At 40.3% G+C, this 26,717-nt stretch overlaps 1 protein-coding gene across 1 annotated transcript; it reads right to left on the bottom strand.

Moving 5' to 3' along the window:
* Window positions 1-8,879: 8,879 nt before the first annotated feature.
* Window positions 8,880-14,303, bottom strand: LOC310926591 (regulator of G-protein signaling 8-like; the record flags this gene model as incomplete). Its single annotated transcript, XM_083888759.1, has 4 exons — window positions 8,880-9,074; window positions 9,683-9,849; window positions 13,445-13,506; window positions 14,203-14,303. 4 exons carry the CDS (start codon window positions 14,301-14,303, stop codon window positions 8,880-8,882), a joined length of 525 nt encoding a protein of 174 aa, XP_083744885.1.
* Between the last annotated feature and the right edge of the window lie 12,414 nt (window positions 14,304-26,717).

Below are 26,717 nucleotides of genomic sequence, written 5' to 3'. Positions count from 1 at the left end.
TATCCAGGACATTAGCCCCTTTTCCACTAGCCTTGACGAGGTACGGTTATTTTGCCTTTTCATTCGCGATAGTACCTGGTAATATTTTAGTACCTGCTCTGAGGCGACACTATGAATGACGTCGTTAGACTGCCGTTCACCGATTGGTGCCGTCACAGGAAGAGGTATGAGCAAGATGTCCGACACGGGAATCAAACAAAATAATGCCGAACTGAAGAGACCGGGGAGCCGCGTCACAAACCCTGTTGCTGTATTTCAGTCCACTGACTGAGTGTCAGACGGAGTCTGTGCGCAGGGCATAGAGGAAGTACTAAACAAATATTTGTAATTAACTGATTCTAATGATTCAGTTACACTGCTTTACAAGTATTGTTGTAGTCGTAACCCTGTAGTTGTAATGGAAACACAACCAGAGCTGTGCCGAAGGGACCATATCTATGTTCCCCGGGTCCTATGTTCCCCGCTTTGTATGTGACCGGGGAACATAGGACCTTTTCTCTAAAAAAGGGTTCTATGTTCCCCGCTGTTCACCCAAAAGGACCCGGGGAACATAGGACCCTAACCCTTACCCTAACCCTAACCCTTTACACTGGAGCTCCACACCCAGGCTTCCACAAAGTGGGGAACATAGGACCCAGGAAACATAGGTACGACCCCGTGCCGAAGCGAGGTAAGGGCGTCAGTTTTGAGGTCAGAGGTACCTTCTCAGTTTAGCAAAATTTCAAACTGTGCAGACATCTTGCACATTGTGTTTCCCTTGATGAGCACACGAGTGAAAAGCCATTGTGCTCTCAGTGCCAATCAGATGTTCCAGCGAAGAAGCTGCGTTTCTTTGTTTCCACACAAATGGATTAAACACGAAAGCATCTGCTCCGCTTTGTGATGTCTATCGCAAATCACTTCCAAAACACAGGGCGTGCAGATTAAGCTGCACAGCTAAAACAGGCAGAGCAGCTGTTCGGATGACACACACTCGCACACCAGTTTACAGAACACATCTAACGTGTGAACCTCCAGTGCATGTACTTTCTGGGCTACTGATGCACACGTGTACCATCACTATTCAGTCAATTAAAAGGTAAATGGAGACACATGTGGACGAGTTTCCCTTAAAAGAGTGAGGAAATGATGCAGGAGGACCCAGTGTTTCCTGTCTACCTGTTACTTTATGGTCATGGCCTGTGTGCTTTAGAGAGGAGGTGGTGCATTAGAAATAAATGAAAGAAGATTCAGACAGCCGAGCCTCAGTTCAATGCCACAGGAAGTGCCTGTAATGGTTCACCATTTGTTTTCATTCTTTCTGTGATTTTTTTTTTTCTTTTTTCTGAAGGACCTTCACAGGAGTGACTCAGTGATGAGTGGAAAAGGACAGCTGAAAGCCTGTTTAAATGAACGAGTGGGAACACTGAGAGAACACGGTGCGTCGCTGGGAAATTCCGACTAATGGAGCTGTCTGAGATAAGAAATTCATGTTTTGAGGTAGATTTTCTTTTATTTAGCTGTTGAGTGTGTGAGAAAAGAACGGAAACATCACTTTAGTAATCAACAGTTCTAAATTTTATTAAAATTCTGCATAAGACCTTGAAATTAATTACTGTACATAAGGACCTGCACTTACACTCAGCATTACACTGTGTTTGTACACATACTCACATACATGTCCCACTGTCTCGTTCATAAATTCTTCATAAATAATGAATCTTTAATCTCAGAGCTTCTGAGCCCACTCACCTGCAACTCATCTAATAATAATGCATTATATTTGAAGGCGCCTTTCAAGACACTCAAGGTCGCCGTACAACAACAAAATAATAATTACAAAAAATTACCGCAACGGGTAGAGAGTTAGAGAGTTAGAGGGAATAGGCCTGTTTAAAAATGTGGCTTTTCAGATGGGATTTGAAGATGGGGAATGAGACAATGTTCCTGATGCCGGGGGGGATGGAGTTCCAGAGGCGGGGGGGCAGAGAGGCTGAAGGCTCTGGCCCCCATGATGGTCAGACGGGCAGAAGGCGCAATGAGGCAGATAGATGAGCCAGATCTTAGTGTCCGGGAAGGGGTGTTGATGTGAAGGAGGTCAGAGAGGTATGGGGGAGAGAGGTTATGGATGGCCTTGAAGGTGAGAAGCAGAATTTTGAAATCGATGTGGAATTTAACTGGAAGCCAGTGAAGCTGTTGCAGAACAGGTGTGATGTGATTGATAGATGGGATCCTGGTGATGATGCGGGCGGCAGAGTTCTGAACCAATTGGCGTTTATGAATGGACTTGTGGGGAAGACCAATAAGAGGGGAGTTACAATAGTCAAGGCGGGATGTGACCAGGCAGTGGAGTTGGGAGTAAGAGAAGGGCGGAGACGGTGATGATGCTGCAGAGATGGTAATAGGCTGACTGAGTGGTGTTATTGATGTGGGTTTGGAATGAGAGACTTCCGTCAAGGACAACACCCTGACTCTTAACCCGTAGGGAGGGGCAAACAGAGGAGTTATCGATGGGGATGGTGAAACTTGGAGTGTTGGTGAGAGTGGATTTGGAACCTATGAGGAGAACTTCGGTTTTGTCACTGTTGAGTTTCAGGAAATTGGAAGAGAATCAGGTTTTGATTTCTTGTAGGCAGCTACAGAGGGAGGTGGGTTTGGAAGAAAGGTAGAGCTGGGTGTCGTCCGCATAACAGTGGAAGTGGATATTGAATTTGCGGAAAAGATCTGACCAAGGGGGAGGAGATAGCTAATGAAAAGGATGGGGCCAAGTACAGAGCCTTGGGGAACACCAGAGGAGAGGAGAGATGGTTGGGATGTGAAGGTTTTCAACTGGATGAACTGGGTGCGGCCAGAGAGATAAAGAGAGTGTTAAATCTGATGTCATCCCATTTTGTTGTTGAAGTGCTAAAGCTGTGTTATATAGAGTGGGCGGAGCAACAGACCAAAACACAAACCCACAAATAAAAAATGTAATTGTTGAATATACTGGCTGCACCATGGTTATCACAGATTGTTCTTGTACAGTTGGATGATTTTTTTTGTCCCTCCCTGCCCTCTTAGTGGTTTCTGTGGGAGTGTGTTTGACAGTGTGTGTTCAGGAGCCTCAGGTCGCTCATCTGTCTGATCGTCCTCTGGGGAGGAGAGGAGCAGCATGCTGCAGGCCTGGCCAGATGCTCGCCGTGGCTGTTAAACAATAACAAGTCGAGTGTGCTCCCATTTTTCTGCAACACTATGATCCCTAACTACTCCCATGAGGCTGTTTAAAAAAAGGGTCAAGCTAAGCCTTCAATATGCAAACTGTCATGAGATACAAAGTGATAATCTGTGAAGTGATCTCTATATTTTTTCATACTTATGATGGAATTTTCCTTTTGTTCTTTTAATTATTGCAATCTTTTAATTATTATTTTTTGTCTTTCGGCTTCTCCCTCTCAAGGGGTTTTCCTGGCAGATGATCCACACATTTGATTTGGCAGAGTTTTTTTTTTTTTTTTTTTAACACCAGATTACCTTCCTGATGCAACCCTCCCATTTATCCGGGCACGGGATCAGCACAAGGAGTACATTCGATGTGACTGGGGTCCTGTTTAATATCTGTAATTACTGCTCAGCAACTGTGACTGTGACCCTGCCATCCTTTTGCTCTGATTTCCTTGGATCATTTTCAAATATTGGTGAGCTAACTCACTAATAAATATCATTTATTTCATTTAACCAACCAACGTGTGCCTCATTTATTTCCAATATAATGATTTCCTAATTTGAAATGGATGTATCTCTTTCAATGTGCAAAAACAGTATCAATGAGCGTCACCACATTAGCTCACTCTTCTCAGTGATTGGTTCTTATCTTGAATATTGTTTGTTTTTGGTTGATTTAGCTTCAACTTGGCCTTGCGTTATAACCCCATACACACAAAACCACATGTCCTGTTTCCTCTTAGCTACTGTATCATCTGAGAATTGTGGTTATCACCGCCTTATCTTTCAATATTACAACATGTGGTGTGTGTATACAGTATTCACCTCACTGTTCAACGTGTATTTATGTACACACTTACATAACAGTCTGTTTTTTTTTGGGGGGGTTAGAATCCAATCAACGCTTGAAGTGTTTGTTTTGTTGAACGCTCTTTGGCGAGAGTGTCCAGTACGGTACCTTAATCTTGTACGATAATCTCAAGGATTGATAAATGATGGTTTCAAAGTCAGCGGTACGAGACAGGTACATTAATGCTGAACGTCTTCTTGTGTTCTGGTTGTTTAATTAGGGAGAGCACTTAGTGGCCTTTTTTATTTAATAAAATACATTTGTGCCCAAATGTTTAAAGTGGGAGACTGCAGTGGAAATCATGTGTGCTTTTACTCGTTCCTCAGACGTCCTTGGACCCATGTAGATTCATTATTGTAACAGTTTTGACATAGTGGAAGACTCATAAAGGTTTAAAATTTGAAAGCACTGATGTTAGTCCTTGAACCAAAGCCTGATCTTAAAGAGGCAAACATGTCTGAGGCAGTGGCTAAGATTAGGGGTGAGATACTGGAAATGGTTATGGCTATCTGGAACAAGGTTTTTGCATAAGCTGAATGAGCTCAAACGGATTTCACAGCCATGAATAAAAGATCCTTTCACCAACAAAGGCAGCCTGTAGGTGCTCATTCACCGGTGGGAGTGAGCCCTGGAGAAATCACTGACAATCATTAACCTGATAATGATGCCGGGTGGCTTTTTTCTTTTCTTTTTTTTTTTTTTTTTTTAATTCCCTTTTTGCTGGAGCCGAGTTGTGAGGTTGCGAAACCACAGGTCCAGACGACAACAACAGAACTGACATTTGACTCTCGTCAACATCACATAATATGCACAGTCTAAATGTGCTTCCCGCTGCCTTGGAGATCATAACAAACAATCGGTAATGTCAATATCAGGGAATGGCAGGTTCTGTTATGACCCGGGGATAATGTTGTTTGTCACTGAAAAAGGGGGAGGATGTTAGCGGAGAGTCTCATTGTTTAATAGACCCATTTAAATGCCAGTTATATATGTGTATGATAACATATTTTTCATCCTAGAAATAACAAATTCTCACATATAGACATGTGTAACCTTAAATAAACTTGCTTGTACAATATGCAAACAGAACAATCTTACTCTAGATACAGCCAAGACGATAAGTAATGTAATATCCAGCACTGAAGGTTATTGAAGGTTTTATCAAAATTCTTATCACAAATCCAACCAACAATTAGGACTATTTTGCCTGTGATTGTTAAATGCAGTCAAGAGAGTAACAGATAGTAAAGGCGGCAGAGGAAAAGACGATTGACCATAGTTCACCTGTAGGTTTTGTATAGTCGACATATTTACTTTGCCGCTATGGAAATTAATGGGACGAACAAATGTTCACTGATGTCATTGGACTGATATCAAAATGAGGTAATGTTATGTATTGCTGCCACTTAAATGGCCGTTTCTGGTGTTTATAGCTTCATTTTGCATCACATAAATGTTTTATAATGTCAACTATATATCATACTTTTATTTTGAAATGATGCAAAACGTCAACCAGACCTAACTGAAACCCCAGATTTGAAAATTGAGTTAAAAATATATAACCTTACGCGTGATATGAAGCCATACAAACATATTGATTCATTGAAGTTCATATTTGTTATCTCTCAGTCATGTGCGTCTGCTGCACGTGTGTCCAGCAGTTTCTTTTAATGACATGTTGTTACAGAGAGAATCTAATTTGTTTTGATGTTTTTCCTGTTTTTCTCTGAGCTGTCTCGGAGAGTAATTAACTGCCTCCCACCCGCCCCCGTGATCCATAGTGATGGGAGGGAGTGGCGCGCCGCGCCGTGGGTATTGTGTTTACTATTGATTAAGAGAGCAGAGATACAGAGTGTGACAGTGAGATACTGTAGAGCAGGAGACAGAGTGAGGAAAAACATTTGTTTCACACAAACAAAATCTAACTAAGTTGTTTGTTCGTAGTTTGTATTCAGTAAATAGAGTGCATTTTAAACAATTAGAAGGGAAAAAAAAGGTCCGTATTTGATTGGAAATGTTTTGTTTTTGTTGAGCTATTACATAAGAAATGTGTCTCTTTTGTTGTTTTCTGAAGCAGTGTATGTTTTTGTGAGAGGCAACGACGCGGCGTCAACACGGATCACCGATCTCATCAACAAAAGGAAACAACACCTACACACGGTTTACTCACTCTGATCTACTGTTACATTACTGTAATTTATACTTTCATAACAATCATTACACGCTGAGTGGGCGCTCAATCGCTCCACGGTGAAACGTGTTTTGGCTGCTTGTTGTCTACTGGCCCAGATAGGCTTGTGTTTTGTCTGCACAAACAGGAACACTGCTGCTGCTGTCCCACATTCAACCCTGCTCTTCACTTCCCATTGTGTCTGACATATTGACATCAGTTATTGGATGGTGTAATATGGCAAAAGTCAAGTGCATCGTACCACTGCCCCAGATACGACAAAGGAGGTTTTCTAGTGAGTAATGTTGCCTAATTGAATGTCTGATTATTGTTCCATTTTTATTTTTTTCCCCCAACCAAAGACGTAATATTTGGCTCCACTGCACAGCGAGTCGTAAACAAGTTCAAATACAGGCCGCTGGTTGGGTGATAAATCTTGGGCGCAGCACAACATTTTCAGTATCAAACACTCACATTTGAGATAAAAAATAAGATTGTGAGGTCCTACTGAAGTATTAGAACCTTAGTGTTTTCAGCCCTAGTGTTGCTGTATGATGCTGTCTCGCCACTCCTACTAATTTTTGACATAAATTGCATCAAAACAACTGCTATAGTTGAAGCTTATAGGCTGTATTGGCATTATGTGAACTATGTTTATTTTTTAAAGGTCACAAACTGCACATTTAACCAGTAAAAAGTCTGATTGAGATTCCTTTAATTTATTCATTTCAGTTTTGCATTTCGTCTACTGGTCGAATGTAAATCGCCAATGTCATTCAATCAAGGTTTTTGAGTGTATTTCCTTTTGCTGTTATGAAAGTCAGGTGGAATCAGGGCTAATCCCTTGGTCTCTGATCAGTGAACGAATGCACTTGCATCAAAATGCTTTGGGTGTATTATGGAAATTAAATTCGGTGGGCCACAAAATGTAGACACAGGTTCATTTTAATCGCACAATATCGGGTGGATGGGGGCTGGAGGTTACATTCATGTGGAACACAGTTACATACCGTATATAGGGTGATATGTTTTGCCACATTTCTAGCAGCGCACATGCAGTACTAAGAAAAAACTTGCCTCCCCGGGGAAATCTTTTTTCACTTAGCTTACTGTTACAGAGGAGTGCAAAGGGAGCACGCTGGTCATGTCACTGACATAAAGATGTGTTTTTGTTTGTTTTTTTTGCAGTCATTTTCATATTCACATTGTACAAGGCAAAGGATATATCTAAATAGCTTCTTCTGTGTATTGTGTCATGCTGAAAAATAATTTGAAGGTTACACAACACGTTCTATGGGGGTTGGGTTGTCTGTGCTTTCACTTCACTGTAAACAGGACTGTATGAATTTTAAATATCTATTTAAATGCAGCAGTGCTATTTAAATACACATGTGTATTGATGAAAATGTACATAAAACAGCATAAACCTGAATATGGATGACCAGGTACAACATGTTCAAGAGGAATGATAAAACATCTGTGTGAAGTGAAAGCATTAAATCTACCCAACCCTGTCCCATATGCTACATTGATATCACTTACAATACCTGCAAGAGTTTACATTACACAGGATTATTATGTAGCCTAGATATTGTATAGTCTTTATATATAAGTGCAAACTAGTTTGGCACAGTTATTCAGATACTCAGTGTTCACTCACGCCGAGGTTCAGCGTAAACATGGAGTAGAGGTAGTGCTGGGCAATAAAGCAACAATGACAAGCATCACAATAAATGATCATCAAGTCGACAATTGAATGTGGAAAAAAATGACAAACATTGGTCAGATCAGCTGCGAGGTAAACTGAATCTATTTTGGCCACGAGCAAATGATCCATTAAACAAGTATTGGGGACATTTCTAGAGGTAAACAAGTGAGAAATTTAGATTGTAAAGCACTTCCTGTTCTTCTTTAAAGGTCTAGTGTTACGATTGTTTATTGCAACAACTTCTAAAAAATCTAAACCAATAGATTTTTGTATAGCCATAGTTACCTTATAGTTGAGATAAGGGCCATGATGTCCGAAACTTACTAAGAAAACAAAAGGAGAACAACATCCTTTCTGGTATACGATATGTTATAGTAAAATACATACAACCATGCAATTCTCACATATATTTTTAGATTTTTTTGCAGTTGTTTATGTTATATGTCTGCCTCTGTTTGGTCCTCACGAGCAGAAACTATTTGTACACCACGCCCTACGATTGGAAATGGGCTCTGATCAGCAAAACCGGGTTTCTGTTTTTTTTTTCTTCACCCTGCTTTACTAGCACAATGTTGCTGCGGCCTCCAGCTGCCTTGACACAAAATAGGATCAAGCCGCTTAAAAGTAATTCAGTTCATGGTCATGGAAAACAAGCCTTTATGGCAACAAATATCATTATTACATGATAATGTCATTGTTATTGGGATGATTTTCACACATATTACCCAGCACTATGCAGAGGTAAAACACTGAGCTCATCCTCATCCAAACCCAACTTCCTCGGACCAGTTACTTCACTGAAACACATCTTAGAGGGATTTCATGCATGGAGCTGGTGTAGACAGAGGACCCCGGGCGAGCATGTTACTCCGTCCTTGCAGATTCACAGTATTCAAAGAAGACGTTAACGTTCTAGTGAATGATTTACAGTATAGGTCCAGTTTAACGTCCACTGTCATCATCTCCGTCAGTCACACAGACCTCCGCTGGCCCTGTGCGTGTGCCCTGTTGACCATTTCCTGGTACATTTTAGACCTGAGGAATCGCGGGTAGGAGTCTTTCTCCATGAGGCTGTAGACCTGAGCTTGGACCTCGTTGAGGGTGGTCGGCGACGGGTCCTCCAGGCTCTGCTTGGTCTTTTCCCTGGTACGAAAATCAATGTTTACCTGACCCGGGGAAATAAAGAGCCATTGTCATTATTCACGTGATGATAGGGGCACATGTACAGCAATGGTGTGTGTGTGTGTGATAGTGATGCCTGTGTTTGTATCATTCAGAGTGACAACGACACATCCATCTCCAATAATCTGCCTCCAAAACAAACGCACAGGCAAACATCTCAGTGATTTAGTAAACTAACAAGAAAAGAATGAGCCAGTGAAAATTGAATTATATTGTTATTGCAGACTGTATTGACTCTGTTCTGTATTGACAGCAATATCTAAGAAAGCAACATCTAACCAAGACATATATTTATTTTAACCTTAGATTGATAATGTCTACTATCTTATACAAGTAGATTCTCTGGCAATTAGCTGCTTCATGTGTTTTTGACATGATCATGTCATGAATTCATGGTAAATTATAGTGGTGTGAATCATTTGACATGATGTTTACACCCATCTCTGTAACTCAGCCTTGGGAACCTTGAAAAGGTCTGAATTATTGTTAATAATATTAATGTTTAATTTCCTCCTTTATTGTGTAATTTGTGTCTAATTAGCTCAATAGTTTGACAGTTACCACACACACACACACACACACACACACACACCTCTCTCGGGGCTTGAACATCAATGAACTCCTTGAAGATCTTGTTCGCTTTTGACACCAGTTTGGTGGAGCTCTTGATTTTCTTGTACTCCTCGCAGGCCATCCAGAACTCGATGTTCTCATCACTGAACTCTGTCCTGAGAAATGTCCGGAAGGCGGCAAGGCCATCTGGAAAGAACAATATGAATCATGTTGTGAAAGAGGGCCGAAAAAAAAACAAAAACAAAAAAAACCGCACAACAAGAACATATAATTGACATATGATTGATATTCCACGGTAACACCTATTTCTCGGCAGGAGCTGAGAGCTCTTTCTTCTATTACTTCACAGCGCAGCTCACTCGTGTAGTACATGATAATAGCCTCTATCCTATGGTGATATTTTTTCCAGTCAGTACACAGCCTTGTTCCCAGAAGAGGGGAAAGGGCTCAGAGTCAGAACAAAATACTCCCTCAAAGACGCTGTTTTTTTTAATCAGTTAAGACGAGTGATCGATTAGCATCCTCCCCACTGATGATAACACAAAGGAAGGGCGCATGTTTTTGTACGGGCCTGTGTCACGTTGACATGTTATTTCCAGCGATCCCGTTTCTGCTGTTTACCTAATAAATCTGTGCAGAGCAGAGGGGATGGTCTGTCTGTACATATGCAACATCATTATTCACACAGACAAACACACACACACACACACACCCTCTCAAGCAACAACACGCAGGTTGCACAACATGCACAAGGTTATACACACGCGCATCCCCGGCTCCTGTTTATAGAAGTTCCCACCAGAAAATATCAAGTTTTTACAAGGCAAAAATGTAGCAACCACTTGAAAATACCATTTTTAGTTTGACAGCGCCTTGGTTGCTATAGGAGGAGAAAGCTAAAGGAAGCAGAAGCAAGGCCCTAAATAAAGCAGACAGGCTGAAGGTGAAGTGCCTTCAGGGTGAAGAAGCTACTTTTAGTCACAGGTTGGTTAAAAGAATCTCGGCTCGAGTGTTGTCGGAGAACTTAATGAGGCGGATGCAAGCTTAAATGCACGGCAGTTCATTAGCAGCAGCTTGAGCCGTCAACAAGCTCTGGAAAACTCGGGAGCTGCGGTTTCTCAAAGCACACTGGCCGTGATGTTAGTGAAAGGATATTAAGATCCAAAAAAAAAACGACACTGAAGCCTGTGTGTGTTTTAGATTTTAGGTTTAACCTCAACAATGTATTTTTAATGCACGTTACATTGTGAAAAAGGACATGATGCCCAGAGTGTTTTCACAACAAACTGTGTTTCTAGGTCACTCGCTGTGCCCCTCGTCACATTCTTGACCTGATAATGGTTATCACGTCCCTCAAAACACACTGATATGTACGTCTGTGCACATAGATAAAGTACTTTCGATTCTCAGACACTTGACCTCGAATGTGTGGTGTACAGAAGACGTATTAAGCAAACAGTTCACAGGGCAGTCCAGAGAATGGGCAGTGAATTTCGACCAGTATTTTGATAACACGTGTATGACACTGAACAACTGCCCTTTTTTTGCGGCAGCTTTAAATAAAAATTGTTTCTCTTGGTATGATACGCTTGTAAAACACACGGGCACAGCGCAAGCTCACACAATGTTCTTGTACCACAGCTGTGGCACATGTTGCAGCTGACAGCGAGCACAGGTCCAGCCGCCAGCAACCGCACAATCAGGTTAAGACACTGAGGAATGACACCAGAATACAGTCGGGTCAAAGTGTTTTTTTACAAGCTCCCTCCTGTTTGAAATCAAATTAAAGTCGAGGTGAAAGTAATACCTGTTACATCCTCTATCGAGGGAACATTGAGTGCTGTGCTCTGTTGCTTTGACATTACTTATGTAATGTGTGTGTGTGTGTGTGTGTGTGTGTGTGCTCATATTGTATGTTGTAAGTCACCTCTATAACGCTTGCTCGATTGAAACAGGATACCCGGGTGAATCAGGCTTCCTCTGCCTGGGAATAGCCCTATTCTTGACTCTGAAAAAAAACCGTCTCCTCTCATTGCAGTAAATGAGTCTGTTACATCGTAACATTTGAGCTGAGCAGAAGATGAAATGTTCTTAAAAAAATCACAAAACGGTTATAAAGGTGTTCTAAAATCTGCTAATATCTGCTTGCACAGATTTGGATTTAAAGCGGAAGTTCCAATTAATGCTGTTTTTTAGTGTGTATCTGCGTCATTACCGTGTTTAAGAAGCCCTGAACAAACAGTTCAGCCACTGCTGAGAACGCTGTGTTTTATTGTAATCTCAGGCTCAGCGAGATCTCTGAAAAAACCCAGCCCGGTTACGCAAACACCGGTTCTCCGGATCAGACGATCGTCCTGCTCTGGGCACTAGTCCGGGCACATCCGGTTGCGTACGTCGAACCGCAGAAGAAGAATAACGTCCGTTGTGGAGGTGTTTCACGAACGACAGTGTCTTCTGACTCTGGGTCTGACTCTGAGTCAAAGTCATAAAAGGGACTGCGGCGGGGAGTTGTGAAGAAGCTATTTTTGAACATTGTTAAAACAATGTTTTGATAATGAGTAGCAGTTCATCCACCGTTCCAGAGGGGGGAGCTGCGCTTCTGAGAGCGTGTGTACTTCTGGGTACTGGCCAACACACTCTGTCTTCTGGTTGAGAGAGTTGAGTCTCAAATGTTGCGGCTGGGAAACACCGTCAGAAAAGAGGATTTCTATCGGCTCGTTTACAGCAACTAGGAGGTTTTTGACCATAAAAACAAGTTAATGTATGTAAGTAGACCTCCATAACTAACATATATGTGCAACAGGACCACTCTATGTGAGCTTTAACAATAAATCAGCGCCAAAGCAGGGATCACAACAGTCACCGACAGTTATAGCAAGAAGCTTTGTAAAACTTCCAAGTGGCCTTAACATACCAGAAAGAATGTAAACATAATTTTTATTTTCACATTCTCCTACAGTTTATGCATCGAGGTTTATGTGGGCAGAGCCGTTCTTTCTTCCATCTTATAGTAAGTCCTTCAAAATGTGAAACCTAAGCTCGTTGGTGAACCTAACTAAAGCTACAAAAGAATAACCACTAAATCCAGCTTTGCTAATGTGAACATTTGCTGCTTTTCTTTCACTTTATCTCTGAGAGTCTGAGTCGGTGTGTGCCGCCCCTCCCCTCCCTGGTTGACACACCTGTCCTGAACAACTTAATCACCTCTCCATCTCCATGTCTACATGCCTGCATGCATCAGCTCAGCTCATCAGCCCCTGAAGTATGTTTACCTCTGCTTTACCTGCACTCAGATTCTTTCTGCACCTGTAGCTTCCTGCTGTGTGTTATCTCCTGCAACTTGGACTTGGTCTATTGTCAATCCCTCACTCCTCATAGCCCTCAGCTGCTGTCCCCACCTCACTGCTATTCATCAAGCCTCCCGCTGCTCCATGGCTTCCCCTCTCATTTCCACTTACTGCTCTCTCAGTTCCTGGAACTCTCCACCCCCCCCCCCCCATCCCCTCCAATTTATTGATCTACTGTAATTTCAATAAACTCTCCTTGATTACTTGATTCTTCTTCTTGAGTGGATATCCTGCATTTGACAGTCAAGTCCTAATAATTCGATAAATAAAAAAAAATAAAACATTCTTAACTGTGACCCTGTATGACTCAGTATTTTCTTGTTTATGTTCCAGTTCAGTGAGTTTTTGATGTCCCTGATTCGACATCACATAACACATTTGGTAAGCACTCCTGAGAATTGAGCACAATGAAAAAATAGAAATTGTCAACTTACATTTGTGGGAAAGAAGGTGATCGAACGATTCCGACCATCGTACGACCTCATCTGTCGATAGTCTGACGGAAAGAAAAAGGCAAAGGAAGTTTGATTTGGACACGAATCAACCGCTGTTTACATGGTGAAGACTAGAGGATGGAGAGGAAATAGAGGAGCAATAGATGTTAAGGTGAAAACATGGAGGGCTAACACACCACGTTAATAGCACTGTGTGTCTGTGTTGTTTTTGTACAATCCCACTGATTTGATGATAATAGCCCAAAGTCATGCATCATTAACATTTTATCCAATAGAAAAGTTTGACATTTCTGAATTTCAAACCCCTATGTTTTACGATCTGAATCGAATTAATCATCGATTATAGCAGGAAATTAAAGTTCTTATCACTGCTATTAGTCTGATTTGACTGTGACTGTGTTACCAAGTTGTCCCAAGCTCAACTGTCATGTGAACGAAGCATCCGAAACCCAGCGAGTGAATGTAGTTCTGGTTCGACAGCACAGATGGCAAAGAAAGGAACAAATCTGCGGACTCAGCTGTTTGCTTATGTGAGACGTGTCTTTGTGAAATTTGTGAAGTGGACACAAGAAATGGCATATATTAAGAAAATTTTATGCATCAATGTTGGAGATCTGGAGTTCTTTAAACAGAAAATCAGCCGTGCACAATCCTTCACATTATCTTGTTATTATCACACATATAGTCTCAAAAAGCTTGTGCAATGTAGTATTGTAAAAGTATTTTGACGGACTCACTTCAAACACCTGGCTGTGGTTTCGTGGACAGGTGGTAGGAACTCAGAGAAGTCATTGTAGGAGTCCGATTTGTTGGACAGGCAGCCTAGTCTGGTCTTCATGGTGCAAAACCTGTTGGAAAAGCACAAATCTCTTACTTGAACGACAATATATCTGCTGACAAGAAAACATGTGCAGATGATGTATATGCTGATGACTCAAGTCAAGTCGTGCAGTTTTTTTTTTTTTTTTAGTCAAAGCAATTGTTCACAAATCGATACGTCATGATTTAGCCGTTGCTACGGTGGCTAATCGTATGTTTTGGCTTCAGATTGCCAGGCTGTGCACCTTGATATGTTTAAACTATGGATAACTTCTTAAATGTTGTTGGAAGACCATAAACTGATTGCGAAGAAAAAAAAAATACTAATCTGCAGAGAGATAAGGCCAACAGACAACAGGTGCAACTCCATATGCAGATGCTGATTCACCTTCTGTTCTGCCTCATTCAGAAGGAAGCTTTCTAACATCCCCAATACCTCAGTCCACATCCTGATACGATTTCTTGTTTAAGTGTAGAGAAGCTCCTACACTCATAGCAATAAGGGTTCCAAAATGGTCCTTCTACAAGGGCTGAGGTTCTACCTGGAACCATTTGCTTCTGAAAAACCCTTTTCCAGAAGAAACATTTTTTTTCAAGGGTTCTTGGTAACACTAATGGTTCAAGTAAGAACCATTCTGATCCAGAGAACCCTTTAAAACCCCTTTCCTAAATAAAGGGTGTTCAAAGAATCCTCCAAAATGGTTCCGGGTGGAACCTTTATAAAAAGGTTCTACCTTGAGCCAAAAAAGGGTTCTCCTATGAGGACAAGCCAAAGAACCTTACAGTATATGGTTCTACTTAGCACTTTTATTTTTATGTGTGTATGTAAATTTCACAAATTGCTGTTTTAATGCGTTTTATTTCAGTATTTATAACAAATTGAGTCGCATACGTTGGGTAAAGACCTGAATAACTGCATTACCACAGATAAAACTGTTGAAAATGACTAATACAATAATACATCACGACAAGAATATATTTGTGACAAACTTTCTAAGGTGGCGAGACAGATCTTATCGTACTGCCAGATTTACAAGACAGTCATTTTGTAAATTAGTAGATAATTACATTTTCTGTGGAAAAACTACATAGGAAAAAAAATGTAATGGTATATTTTTGAGGCTGTCTAGGTTTTTACATTTATCACCAGAATCAGGACTCATTGAGAAGGAATAACACTGTTGATGTATAACAAGGTGAAATTGTAAATAAAAGTGGATAAAAGATAAACTGCATTCTCATCATACAGATGAAGGAAATGCTGAAGCATATAAATATTTGTATGTATGTAATGTTTGTATACACACAGAGGGCTTGATTATTATTAACAAAGATTGATTTTTTTTTCATTATTTGCTTATTATTCTTATTATAATATTATTCTTACTTAGACCTTTACATGGTGCTAAAATGTGACTATGAAAGTTGAGGGGGAGGGAAAAATATAACACCTTTCTGTCTCAAGTACAGAATAAACTCTCTGTATCCACATCTTTCATAACAGTCTGTCCCATCTAATTTGTCCACTGCTGCCATGGTGTTCTGTTTGTCAGTGTTCTGCCTCTGGGATGAGTCACTCCAGATGGGGCATAGTTGTTAAGATGATCCATCAAAGGCCAGACATTCTGTGAAATAGGTCTATTTCACTAGACTTTTATTTTTTTTTTTTACTGTAAACCCCTAGACCAAAGTAACGTTCTAAATACATTCAGATGAATTTACATTTCATTTATATGGGTCAGGACACATTAAACTAAGGATCACAAATGCATGAGTTAATAAAAGCTCATTGCGTGCATTGTTGGCTTTCTCTGCTCTCTCCATAATGTTGTACAGTGCCTTGAGATAATGCATATTATGATTTGATGGTATACAAATAACATTGAATTAAACGTTGGGAGGGCTCCAAACTGTGGAAGAGCCTTTTGTTACAGAGTCTCATGGAATCCATAGTATCTGCCCTTTCACCTCAAACCAGTTTTTCTTTCTTCTAGATTTTTGCCTCTGTGCAGCACAGCAATGATTGTTTTTGGATTTTTCAGGATTGCTAGACTTAATGTGCCCCATCCACAACACAAACACCATTGGAATTCCACTTTGGATCCTTAATCTAACTCTGACAGAGAGATGGATGGAACTCTTCTGTTTGTATTTGTTCTACACTAATAAATCTATTCTGAGTATCCACATGTTATTTAGATTGAGCATTTGTTAGTTTCGATGGAGTGTTAATAGTCTTTGTTCAGATTATTGTCAAGCGTAAACCCCAGATGAGTACCGAAGCCTAAAGTATTTGCAGATTGCGTAGGATGCACACACGACACACTCTGTCCCAGAAACAGCCATTTTACGTAGCAGATGTGGCTCAAGCGGATGCACTGGACTGGAAGAGCAATTTATCTGTGAACCATAATCCCCGAGTTGTACTTTGGTTTGTCTGAAATTGTTATTTTCAGAGGAGATTGCAAAAGTAATAGAGATATTTCTGTGGGAGAGTGTTATAGAAAGATGAATCTCCTGTAGTTATACCAGAGAAGGTCAAGTCAGAAGTATTAAGCTGATGATTTTTCACAATCGCATCAGTAATGCAGGTACTATATCAAAATAGGACATTATTGTGAGTTTAAAAACGATGCGATCATCATAAAAAAACACCCTGCTGTATTATTCTAATTTTCGATGAAAAGCGAGGCAACCTCCACAACCAGATGAACAATTCCACCATCATGTTCATTTGATGTCAGGTTGTGTGTTGTATTTGCAAATTGCGAATGCAATTTATTCATTTATTATATTGTAATTTGCAGCACCGCTGAGCCTGAGAGGAATTTCCAAAGGGGGGACAATAATGTATTTCATATGGAAATCTGATTTTGATTGGGTAGCACAGGCGCTTTAGTATTTTTTTTTTATTAACACAACGATGTGATTCGCTGGTTCCCGGTGCGAGTGTAAGTAAATCAGCAGCCATTTCATTGACATGGGTTTTTCGCAAATGCTCTGTTCGTAAATACCAACTGAGAGTCTTCACAAAATAAAAAGGCAAAGTGCATTTACCTTTGAACAAAAGGCCGGGATTATATTGACTTTTTTTTTTTTTACCTTAAAAAAGCAATCATACGTGTAATTTGCCAGATATTTGCATAACAGCATAATCTAGCGTAAATGTCCTAGCGTACTGTCAAAAAGTGATCCATATATACATAAACTTGTCTTGCCTTGTGCTTGTTGATTCCATCAGTGAGTGATGCTTTTTCAAGCTCATCACTGCCATTACTCTCGTAACCACATCTGGGGAGAGCAGAATTGTACATGGAGTGACAATAAGTAAACATTTAGCGGGTTATTACACATGGATTACATATTAAAAACAGGAAAACTGTGGAAAGTGTAGACAGCATACATCTTTTTTTCAGCGGGCAAACTTCATCTTGTGAAGTTAATTGGGAACGACTTGCACATTATTGATAAGTCTCCTTGTTGTGCATTAATTGCACCAAGAGGGACTCTCCTCTTGCCTGCCTTTACTGCTCATCCATCCTCAGTTTTGACAAATCTCTATCTCCCCCCGACTGCTGCGAGCTGCATTCTCTGTCTGCTGTGTGGCTCAAACACGTGCGGGCCACTGAGCTATTTATAAAAATCCCTGACAAATCAATGTAGTCAGGAGGAAGCAGTGCGTGTTCTATTCAGCCATGCAGCGAGGCTGGCTCCTGGAGGTAAGAGGCTAAAAACAGCAACAGCACTCTAATGTCTGAGATACACAAGTGCGCCTCATGAATGAAGTGCATGAAACATGCGTGAGACTGTCAGTTTCTGAGATGCCCAGGAGGTTCAGTGGATTAGGAAGTAAAAATGTAGATCATGAAAGTTATGTGTGAGTGTGTGTGTGTCTTCTTCTTCTTCTGTGATGTTACCTAACTTGGTGCAATGCAGTTTTTCACATTTCCCCCTCCATGTCCTCATTTCTGGATGCTGACAGGAGACACCCTGCAGTTCATTGCTACTTATAGCATTTGCTGCAAACTGCCACATTGTACAACAACAAAGACTTTCGGAGGTTGATGTTCATCAAACAGAATTTACATTTGCACAGCAAATACTGCACATAAACAGTATGTGCACAGCTCTTTTTTGCAAAGGTGCACATACGGTGCATCTGTGTAGATGCTGGTGACATTAACGGCAGAAACTGTGCTTGTGTGTCAGTTACATTTCGCTTGACTACTCGACTCCCTGCCGTGTGCAACTAAAAATAGCTTTTTTCAAGTTGTGTTGTCCCCAACTATACATCATGTTTTTTTTTTTTTTATAGCCTTGTGACCTGTCAATGATGCGCACACGGTGAATGTCAGCTACTCCCCCTCTAAGTGCTGGAGATAATGGACGGATGGATGGTTTCGTATCTAGGGCAATCCTTAAAGTTTCATGGAGCTATTTTTAAATAGTACTGCATTGTACTGATATAGCACCAAAACTGGTATTGCAAGGCACAAGGGCTGAAAGTTACCAAACTTGGCTGACACATCCACATCACAACTAACACAACAGTTACTTTGAGCACTAACTAAAGGACAACCTACTTAAAAAAGTACCTTCTTTTAGACAAAAAAAACCAAAACAATAAAGGAACTACTTGGAGATGGTTAACCCAACATAAATCTGTGCTATCCCCTCCAAACATAGAAACAAAACGGACCTACCAGTACTTCTCAATCTCAATAACAAACCACTTCAGTCCATCCAAGAAGCAAAGTGCAACTTACCACCCTGCAGTCGCACTCCTTCATTAACCTACACTCTCACTGTGCATGCTGTTTCCAGACTCATGTCATGTGGTTGCTGACTTGAAAAAGACATTGAATGTTCAAGAGAACAAATACGTGTTTGTGAGGCCACTTTGAACGTGACCCCCTGACCTTTAGTTTCTAATCTCAAAGCAGTCAATATGCACATTCAAGTGATGATTTATGCCAAAGTTAAAAGAATCCTCTTGAGGCAATTCTACAATAACATCATTCACACGGCAACCCTTGACCAATGACCTGTAAAATATAATCACTTCATCCTTGAGTCCAAGTCATATTTGAAAGGATCCCCTCAAGGCACTTTGAAGATATAAACAGATGTGCAGGCAAACAGAAAATAATGCCTCTGGCCACAATTGTCAAATAACGACCATAAGAATTGGAACTCCTGTTTTGAAACCTTAAGATTCATGATTGGACCAATGCAGAAGTTCCCAGATGTCACCTGCAAGCAGTCACCTATTGGTCATCACTCAAAACTGTGACATAATGTGTGGAGAAGAAGTGACACCCTGGTGGTTTAGAGCAGAGAAATGCCCAACAAGCAGCAAATGGGGATGCTTCAGTCCCAAATAAATTAGATTTTAATTCCACTGTAGTATAGCTGTTTGATTATTTTCTCAATTATCATTTCACCATGATGCATTGTGACTCAGATGCTGCGATATCCTGGGGAATTTGATCAGTATTTATAGTCCAAGCATGTTGGTTCCCCTTTAGGAGCTTCTGAGTCGGGTCTTGACTCACACTTGTTGTCTTGCACTTGTGTTTGTTGCATGTTTATTTTTGTGAGCAGGAAGCCAGACTGCTCGAAATAATGTGGTCTGACCATCTGAAGTGTGGTCATCTGCGGCATCAGAGCTGCGTCATGTCTGATTTTGGGCTTCATGTCTGTCCAGGTCTCGGGACAGTGACCGTAGCTTCAGTTGTAAACACTGTTGTTTGTCTCCGACTCCTCTCTTTGGGCCTTGGGGATGTCGTCTTGCCAAAACAAATTGAATACTAAAAATAATAATAATAATAATAGAATAAATAGAAATTTCTGGTTCATTAACAGCTCTTCAATAGCATAATGTTTACATTTGTTAAATGATCAGATGATGTGTTGGCTGCTCTCCCTAAATACACTGTACTGTCACAGCTGTTGACAGTAAACAGAGTACTAGTGTTTCAAATGCAGCTCAGATAGAGCTTTAGGAAAAACACAATGTTAATGTGGAGGAAATGATTGAAAAAAGGGCTAAATTTAAAATGAAAGAAGACCTAGAGCCAAATGTAAACCACTTGTAAGTGAGTCACATTGGTGTGTCCGCAATGACTGAGCCTGCATTGTCTTACACCATAGAAGAAGAAAGTGGATTTAAGTGATAGTTTAATTATTGATTAATGGAGTTAATAGTTTGGGACATGATTTCTTTGTCATATGGAGCAAGGAAACTAGAAAATATTCACATTTAAAAGCTAAATGTGGATTTCTTCAAAGCAAATCAAAAACAACAACACTGCTTTGACTCTACAGTAGTCATCGGGGGCAACCATTGGTCTCGTTTGATTGTAACATTAACTGTATTGAATTGAGTCATAGCAACGTGTTCACTCGGCAGATCACATGTTTCACGTGTAACGTGTTTTAAAAATTCAGCACTGACATCGGAGACATCACCACCGAATCTGGGGCTGAGGCACATATTCATAATACAGGTGCTATATTTAGCTACAGCGGTGAGTAACAGTCACATGTACAGCTATTCTGCCACCGAGGGAGAACATTGCGGATGTGACACACACACACACACACACACACACACACACACACACACACTGTAAGACTGATTGTCTCTGTATGTCGCAATTTCTTTCACTATGTCACAGTCATAGTCCTACAGGTCATTCTGGTATAAAGCTTCCAGGGTACTTCTTTTCAGAAAATTACACCCTGATGTTATTTTCATCTACTTTCTCCGTACTATCATGTATATTTAGATTAAGTTCCCCCCCCCCCCCCCGTTTCACAGGCGTCCCAACTTAATCTGCATCTAGGTCGCAAGCTCCCAACAGCTTATAATTTAATCCTCAGAAGAATAGAAACACACAGCTCAATGCCTGATATTGTTACTTTGCATTATTTGTCATTGCAGCTTGTTTGGCAAACCTGCACGCTGATAACGTTATCCTCTTTTCACCGAGGTTGCACGTGTACATTTTGGATTAAGGTTTTTTTTTTCTCCTCGCTGCAGGTATTCACCTGTTGCCACAAAATCCTGATGACAATTGGGGAATTGGGGATGGGTTGGGGAAGTAACGTAACTTGGAAGTTGTATAAAAGTCAGGAAACTTGAGAAAGGGGACATGTGTGACAGGTTTATTACCATAAATGCTATTTATTTTTTTTATTTAAATCTATTTGTTTGTTATCATGCGCACATGCAAAGTTGCGGTGAGGATACATTAGACAAATTATGACACATTACGAATTAATGACTGTGAGTAAGCAAATGGCTTGGCTCTGCTGATGAACACTAAATGACATTGCGCTAATTATTAGGGAGGGAATATATTGTTTTGCGTGGCTCATCCATTAAACCAGAGGGTTTGATTCCCGACTCTCACAGTGACATCAGGTGAGACACTGAACCCCAAATGAAGTGAATATAGTAAGCGAATAGTGTCTTATTATTGCAGCATTTTCTTTAAATTGAGTTAATTTACTAGTCTTCTTTCATTCACCAAAAAATTGTCTTTTGAAAAGCCACTTTCACAATATAACCATGTTAACCCATATGTTTTCCCTCCATCAATCTCACTCGGCAAACAAGGCTGGCCGAATTTATTTATTTATTTATTTACTCACAGCGACTGTACGTCAGATTACACTCAAGCAAAGATGTGCCTGTCACTGGCTGAGCTGAACTATTAAAAGCACAGACATGTCAGGGTTGTTCAGGATGATAAGGTCAAACTACTGACTTATATAGCAGAGAACATTGTGCTTGGTGATAAAATTAGAACTGGTTGGCTTTATATTAATCTGAACTTGATGATATATAGACTGACGTTTGAGTACTTACCCTCAACTAGTCACACTTATTTTATGACTGTGATCTGTGATGCAGTTGTATACTCGTGTTCGGGGCTGTAACTAACAATTATTTTCCTCATCAAGTAACAGTTGGGACATAAAACTTTTTCTCCACGAACCAAAAATGATGCAGTTTTAATGATTTATTTGTTGTGTGGCGCAAATAAACCTGAAAATATCCCCATTTGCTTTAGCTGCTCAGTGCTACAGACTGAGCACATGCTTCTTTACTGCTCATGCTGCCTTTAGCCATTTATGCAATCACTTTGTTCCGGGGATTTGTTTTGCATTGCAGAATATGGCTCCACTCTGTCTACTAAAAGCATTTTACACGAGTCCAATTTGCCAGTGAATTGTCTCTCACACGCACACTGATTTGCTGTTGAACGATGGTCGTACACTGGCTTGAAATCCCCACCGCTGCTGCTGCTGCTGCTGCTGCTGTGATATTCAACATTGCAGATGTTTTGTTTTCATAATGTAACATGGGGGCACTAGGACCCATGGAATCCTTTAACAAACTAGATGAGTCATCAAGAGGTTCATGCAGCCTTCATCTCCTCACATGTACATGGGTCAATGACAAATAAAGCTTCTAAAAATGTATTTTGAAAAAGTATTTTCAAAATGGATATAATGCATATTTTTGAGTCCAGAACAATGTGCTTGAACATTTCTCATATATGGTTTAACTATTCTAACTGTCTTAACTAATTTTTTAACAGTATCTTTAACTTCACAACAAAAAAATGTCAGGTGGGACAACCAACTATTTATAAAAAAATATATACATTCCAAATATTTATTTTAAAATTAATTCTTTGGCAATTATACCTTAAGGTGTCTACACTAGATAAACATTATTATTTTTATCGTTGTGTTTTTTTTTCCAATAATTTAAAATTTTGCTCTCTGAAGGTCAGGTTTTAAGCATCCGTAACATCCAATTTTACATTTAAAGACAGGAAAATCACACAACTACACAAATTCATATATTCAGTACAATAACTACACACATTACATTTATAAACCATTTGGTCACTTTGATGTATCATTTATTGGTTTAAATTGGTTGCACCACTTGACAAATATTGGTTGCACCACCTGATCACATTAGTTATGACATGAAATATGCTGAAAAAAATGCATTTTCATTTCAAATAGTAACGTGTTTTAGACATCAGTTAAACCTAACCCTAACCCATCAAAAACAATTCACATAACATTACATCTTTATGATGAGGATCGAGTACAGTCGAAATGAAGTGCAGGGGATCTGGGTAGATGTTAATAAAACGTGGTGACAGACTCTTAAAGAGCAGAGCTCACTTTTCATTGTTTCCACTCCATGTTCTCAATCTTTGTGTAGAAGACACTTTAGCGCTGCAATTAATGGAATAACAGATGCATCAGATGAGCTGATGTCTTTAGTTAACTGCTCAAAGAGAGAGAATGTTCTCTGGTGTGAAGTCAATGTCGCAGGGAGTTCATAATCTGCTCCGTATGCAGCCAAGTTTCGCTTTAGCGCAAAGAAACGTTCCAGCATTTAATAGGTGCTATTCCACAGTGAACTCGCTGTGTTTAGGCCATCAAATTATCAGTGCATCCCTAAATATAACATCTTTATGGTGATGGTGTGACTTGAGTTTCAATCAGCACATGGACAAGGGGACGCTCGCCGATTACATGGGGGCGCAGCGGCCTTGATCCCCGGTTTAGAAAAACAACAACAACTCTTAGCCTGGTGGAAGTAAACCCTGGCAGCCCACCAGGCTTATAATGCACTGGGGGAAACCATGTAATAATAATAATAACTGTTGTAAAACTTTCCAGCAGGTGAAACTATATGTGCTAGATGTTATGACTAAGTAATCAAAGCACAGTTGTCAGCTGACAATTGCAACTAAACTCAAATTAAACAGCTTCTGTTTGGATGCAAGCATTATTCCTACCCTTGTCATGAAGGTCACACAGAACACTTTTTAACAAACAAAGAGTTTTATGATAAAATCATTTTTTTCTAGTTTTACATTGGTTGTACCACACTGACATAGAAAGTGTACCAACCTACATATAGTTGAAAGTAGTTATTTTTATCACTATTTGACAGAGATCTACAAACCTTTTAGCTTAGTCCCAAGGTTCTCTGGGGTTCCTCTGGCTGATGCAACATTCAGTTTACAGCTATTGTCTCTTGACTTCAAAATAAAGTCCAATGTTTATGGTTTCACCACCCTGATATTTAGGAAATGTAAATTTCTGGACAAAAGTTTTGCAGTTATTTTAGCAGCTTTAAAACTATTGATATTAGGGAAAAAACATTATTCAAAAGAACCCTCACTGGTCCTCAGTATGTCTCAAGTACAAGAACACACACACACACACACACACACACACACACACACACACACACACACACACACACACACACACACACACACACACACACACACACACAGTGATGCTAGTTGGCCTCTATGTAGACGTTTATTAAGAGTTCAATAGTTATACTTGTGTTTACATATATCTGTTTTGTCGTGTTGCAGTTGCAGCTTTGTGATGGTGTTATTTAGAAAGTAGATTTATGGTGGACAGATTTTTGGTAAAGCAACAGTAGTCGCAGTGCATCAGTCTGCATTATTTGTTGGTGTGCCTAACCTGTCTCTGAAAATAACCTGCCAGAACTACATAAATCTGCATCTGAGACTTGTGCTGCAAACCGTACAGCACAATAGAATTCTTCGCAGTGGTTACAACTCTGAAACCCTGTCTTGTCTTCCAAAACCAAGAGATTTGTCAGCCTGGTCTAGTATGTACAGTTTTTGCCCAGTGAAAACACAACATGACAGCATGATGATATCACAAAGCCCAAGAATTGCATTGATATACACCACAGCACTCATATACACTGGCAATTAAACACTAATCTCGCGTTGATATTATTTTCAGTTGCTTTCTTGGGACTCAAGGCCGCGATTTAACATCATCCGACGCAATAGAGTAACATGTATTGTTTGATATTTATGACTGAACAGAGATTCGGGGCATGAGCAGAACCCCCGCAATAACCGATGACAGCAAGTAGACCAGGAAACGGATGTTATACTGTGTATACTGTGTACTTTTGTTTAGAACCGTCACTTGTATAAGCCAAGTCTTCCAAGCCACGACTTCATCCACAGTTTTTTTGCCATTCTCAGCACAAATCATAGCAAACACAACAGCTTAACTAACCAACTAACAGCTTAATTAACCGCCTTCTAGTGTGTGGCTCCAGCATCTTGTCTGGATCGTCTAGTCTGTGCTTTCTTATGATTAAAACATTGAAAATCAGTTACAGAGTTTGTTGTGTCTGTGGACATTTTTAAAATGAATTCTTGTTTGAAAATCCTTGAGTGTGGGGCAGGCTTTAGAGGATGATGTGCGACAAAGTTTTCTGGGTGTACTGAACCATGTAAATGATGATAATATCATATGTATATGATATGCATACACACACCATAAACCACTAGCTATATGACGCTTCTGAACTTTATTTTAACCTGTGCACGATATATATTTAATAATGGTGAGTGGTTACATCATTGTTGTCCAATTCCTACTTCTGGAAGATTATCACAAAAGGAAGACAAATACTTTTTTTGACATTTGGGTGAACTGAGGCAAATTTTAGCCACGGATGTGGTTAGTGAGGGCCAGAGTTTAAAAAGTGAAATAAGTGAGAAAGAAAGGTTTGGATACCTCACCCTGACATGGCTACTGTGTGGCCTTCAAAGAGCTCCATCTTTGACAGTTCTGCTGGGCGACATTTACTGGACTTCCCAGCCCTGAGAGCTGCAAGCAATCGCGGAAAGTGGGAGTGTGTGAACTGCTATTCACTGATGCTAACTGGAAATGTTACTCAACGCATGCATGAACAGGCATTCCCTTGTAGTGTCGTGCAGCCCAGATACACAGCATGTACACAAACACAACATAGCCACAAAACTAGCTTGGAAATAGGAGATTACTTTCATGCATGCTTGCATTCATATTATCCTGCATTTGTGTCATTATTTGCATTCAATATTAGCCTCACTGACACCACATCACCTTATCAACATGGCTTCCACATATTTAATACTAAGCCTTCACTCAAAGCTGAGTGAGTGATCAGTCCTTTTAGACCATAAAATCCACAGAGGATCCACACAACGCCTGCTGCTCTGTGTCCACAACAAAATTACATAACAACCTGTCATCCAATAAATGAATATGGATCCTTTACCTTGAGTCCGGTGTGTGTGACAGCTGCAGGACTCTTTGTCCCCTCCTGTTTTAATGATTGGCTATCTCCAGCGTGTATTTGGCAGAAATGCAGCCTTCGGTCTACGCAACGCTGGTGTGTATACGTGTGAATCTGTGCGGGACTGGAGATGTCTCGTGTTTCTGATGCCAGTGAGTGGGAGCTACACGCGGCATGCTCATTGGTGTGAAAACGTGGGGGAGAGAGCTGCTGGAGATGGATAGAGGGAAAGACAGAGAGAGGGAGGGGAGTGGAATCAGG

This window comes from Microchirus variegatus (assembly GCF_963457635.1).
Source record: "Microchirus variegatus genome assembly, chromosome: 4".
Taxonomy (NCBI): domain Eukaryota; kingdom Metazoa; phylum Chordata; class Actinopteri; order Pleuronectiformes; family Soleidae; genus Microchirus; species Microchirus variegatus.
This window is presented reverse-complemented; position numbering and strand designations above follow the sequence as displayed.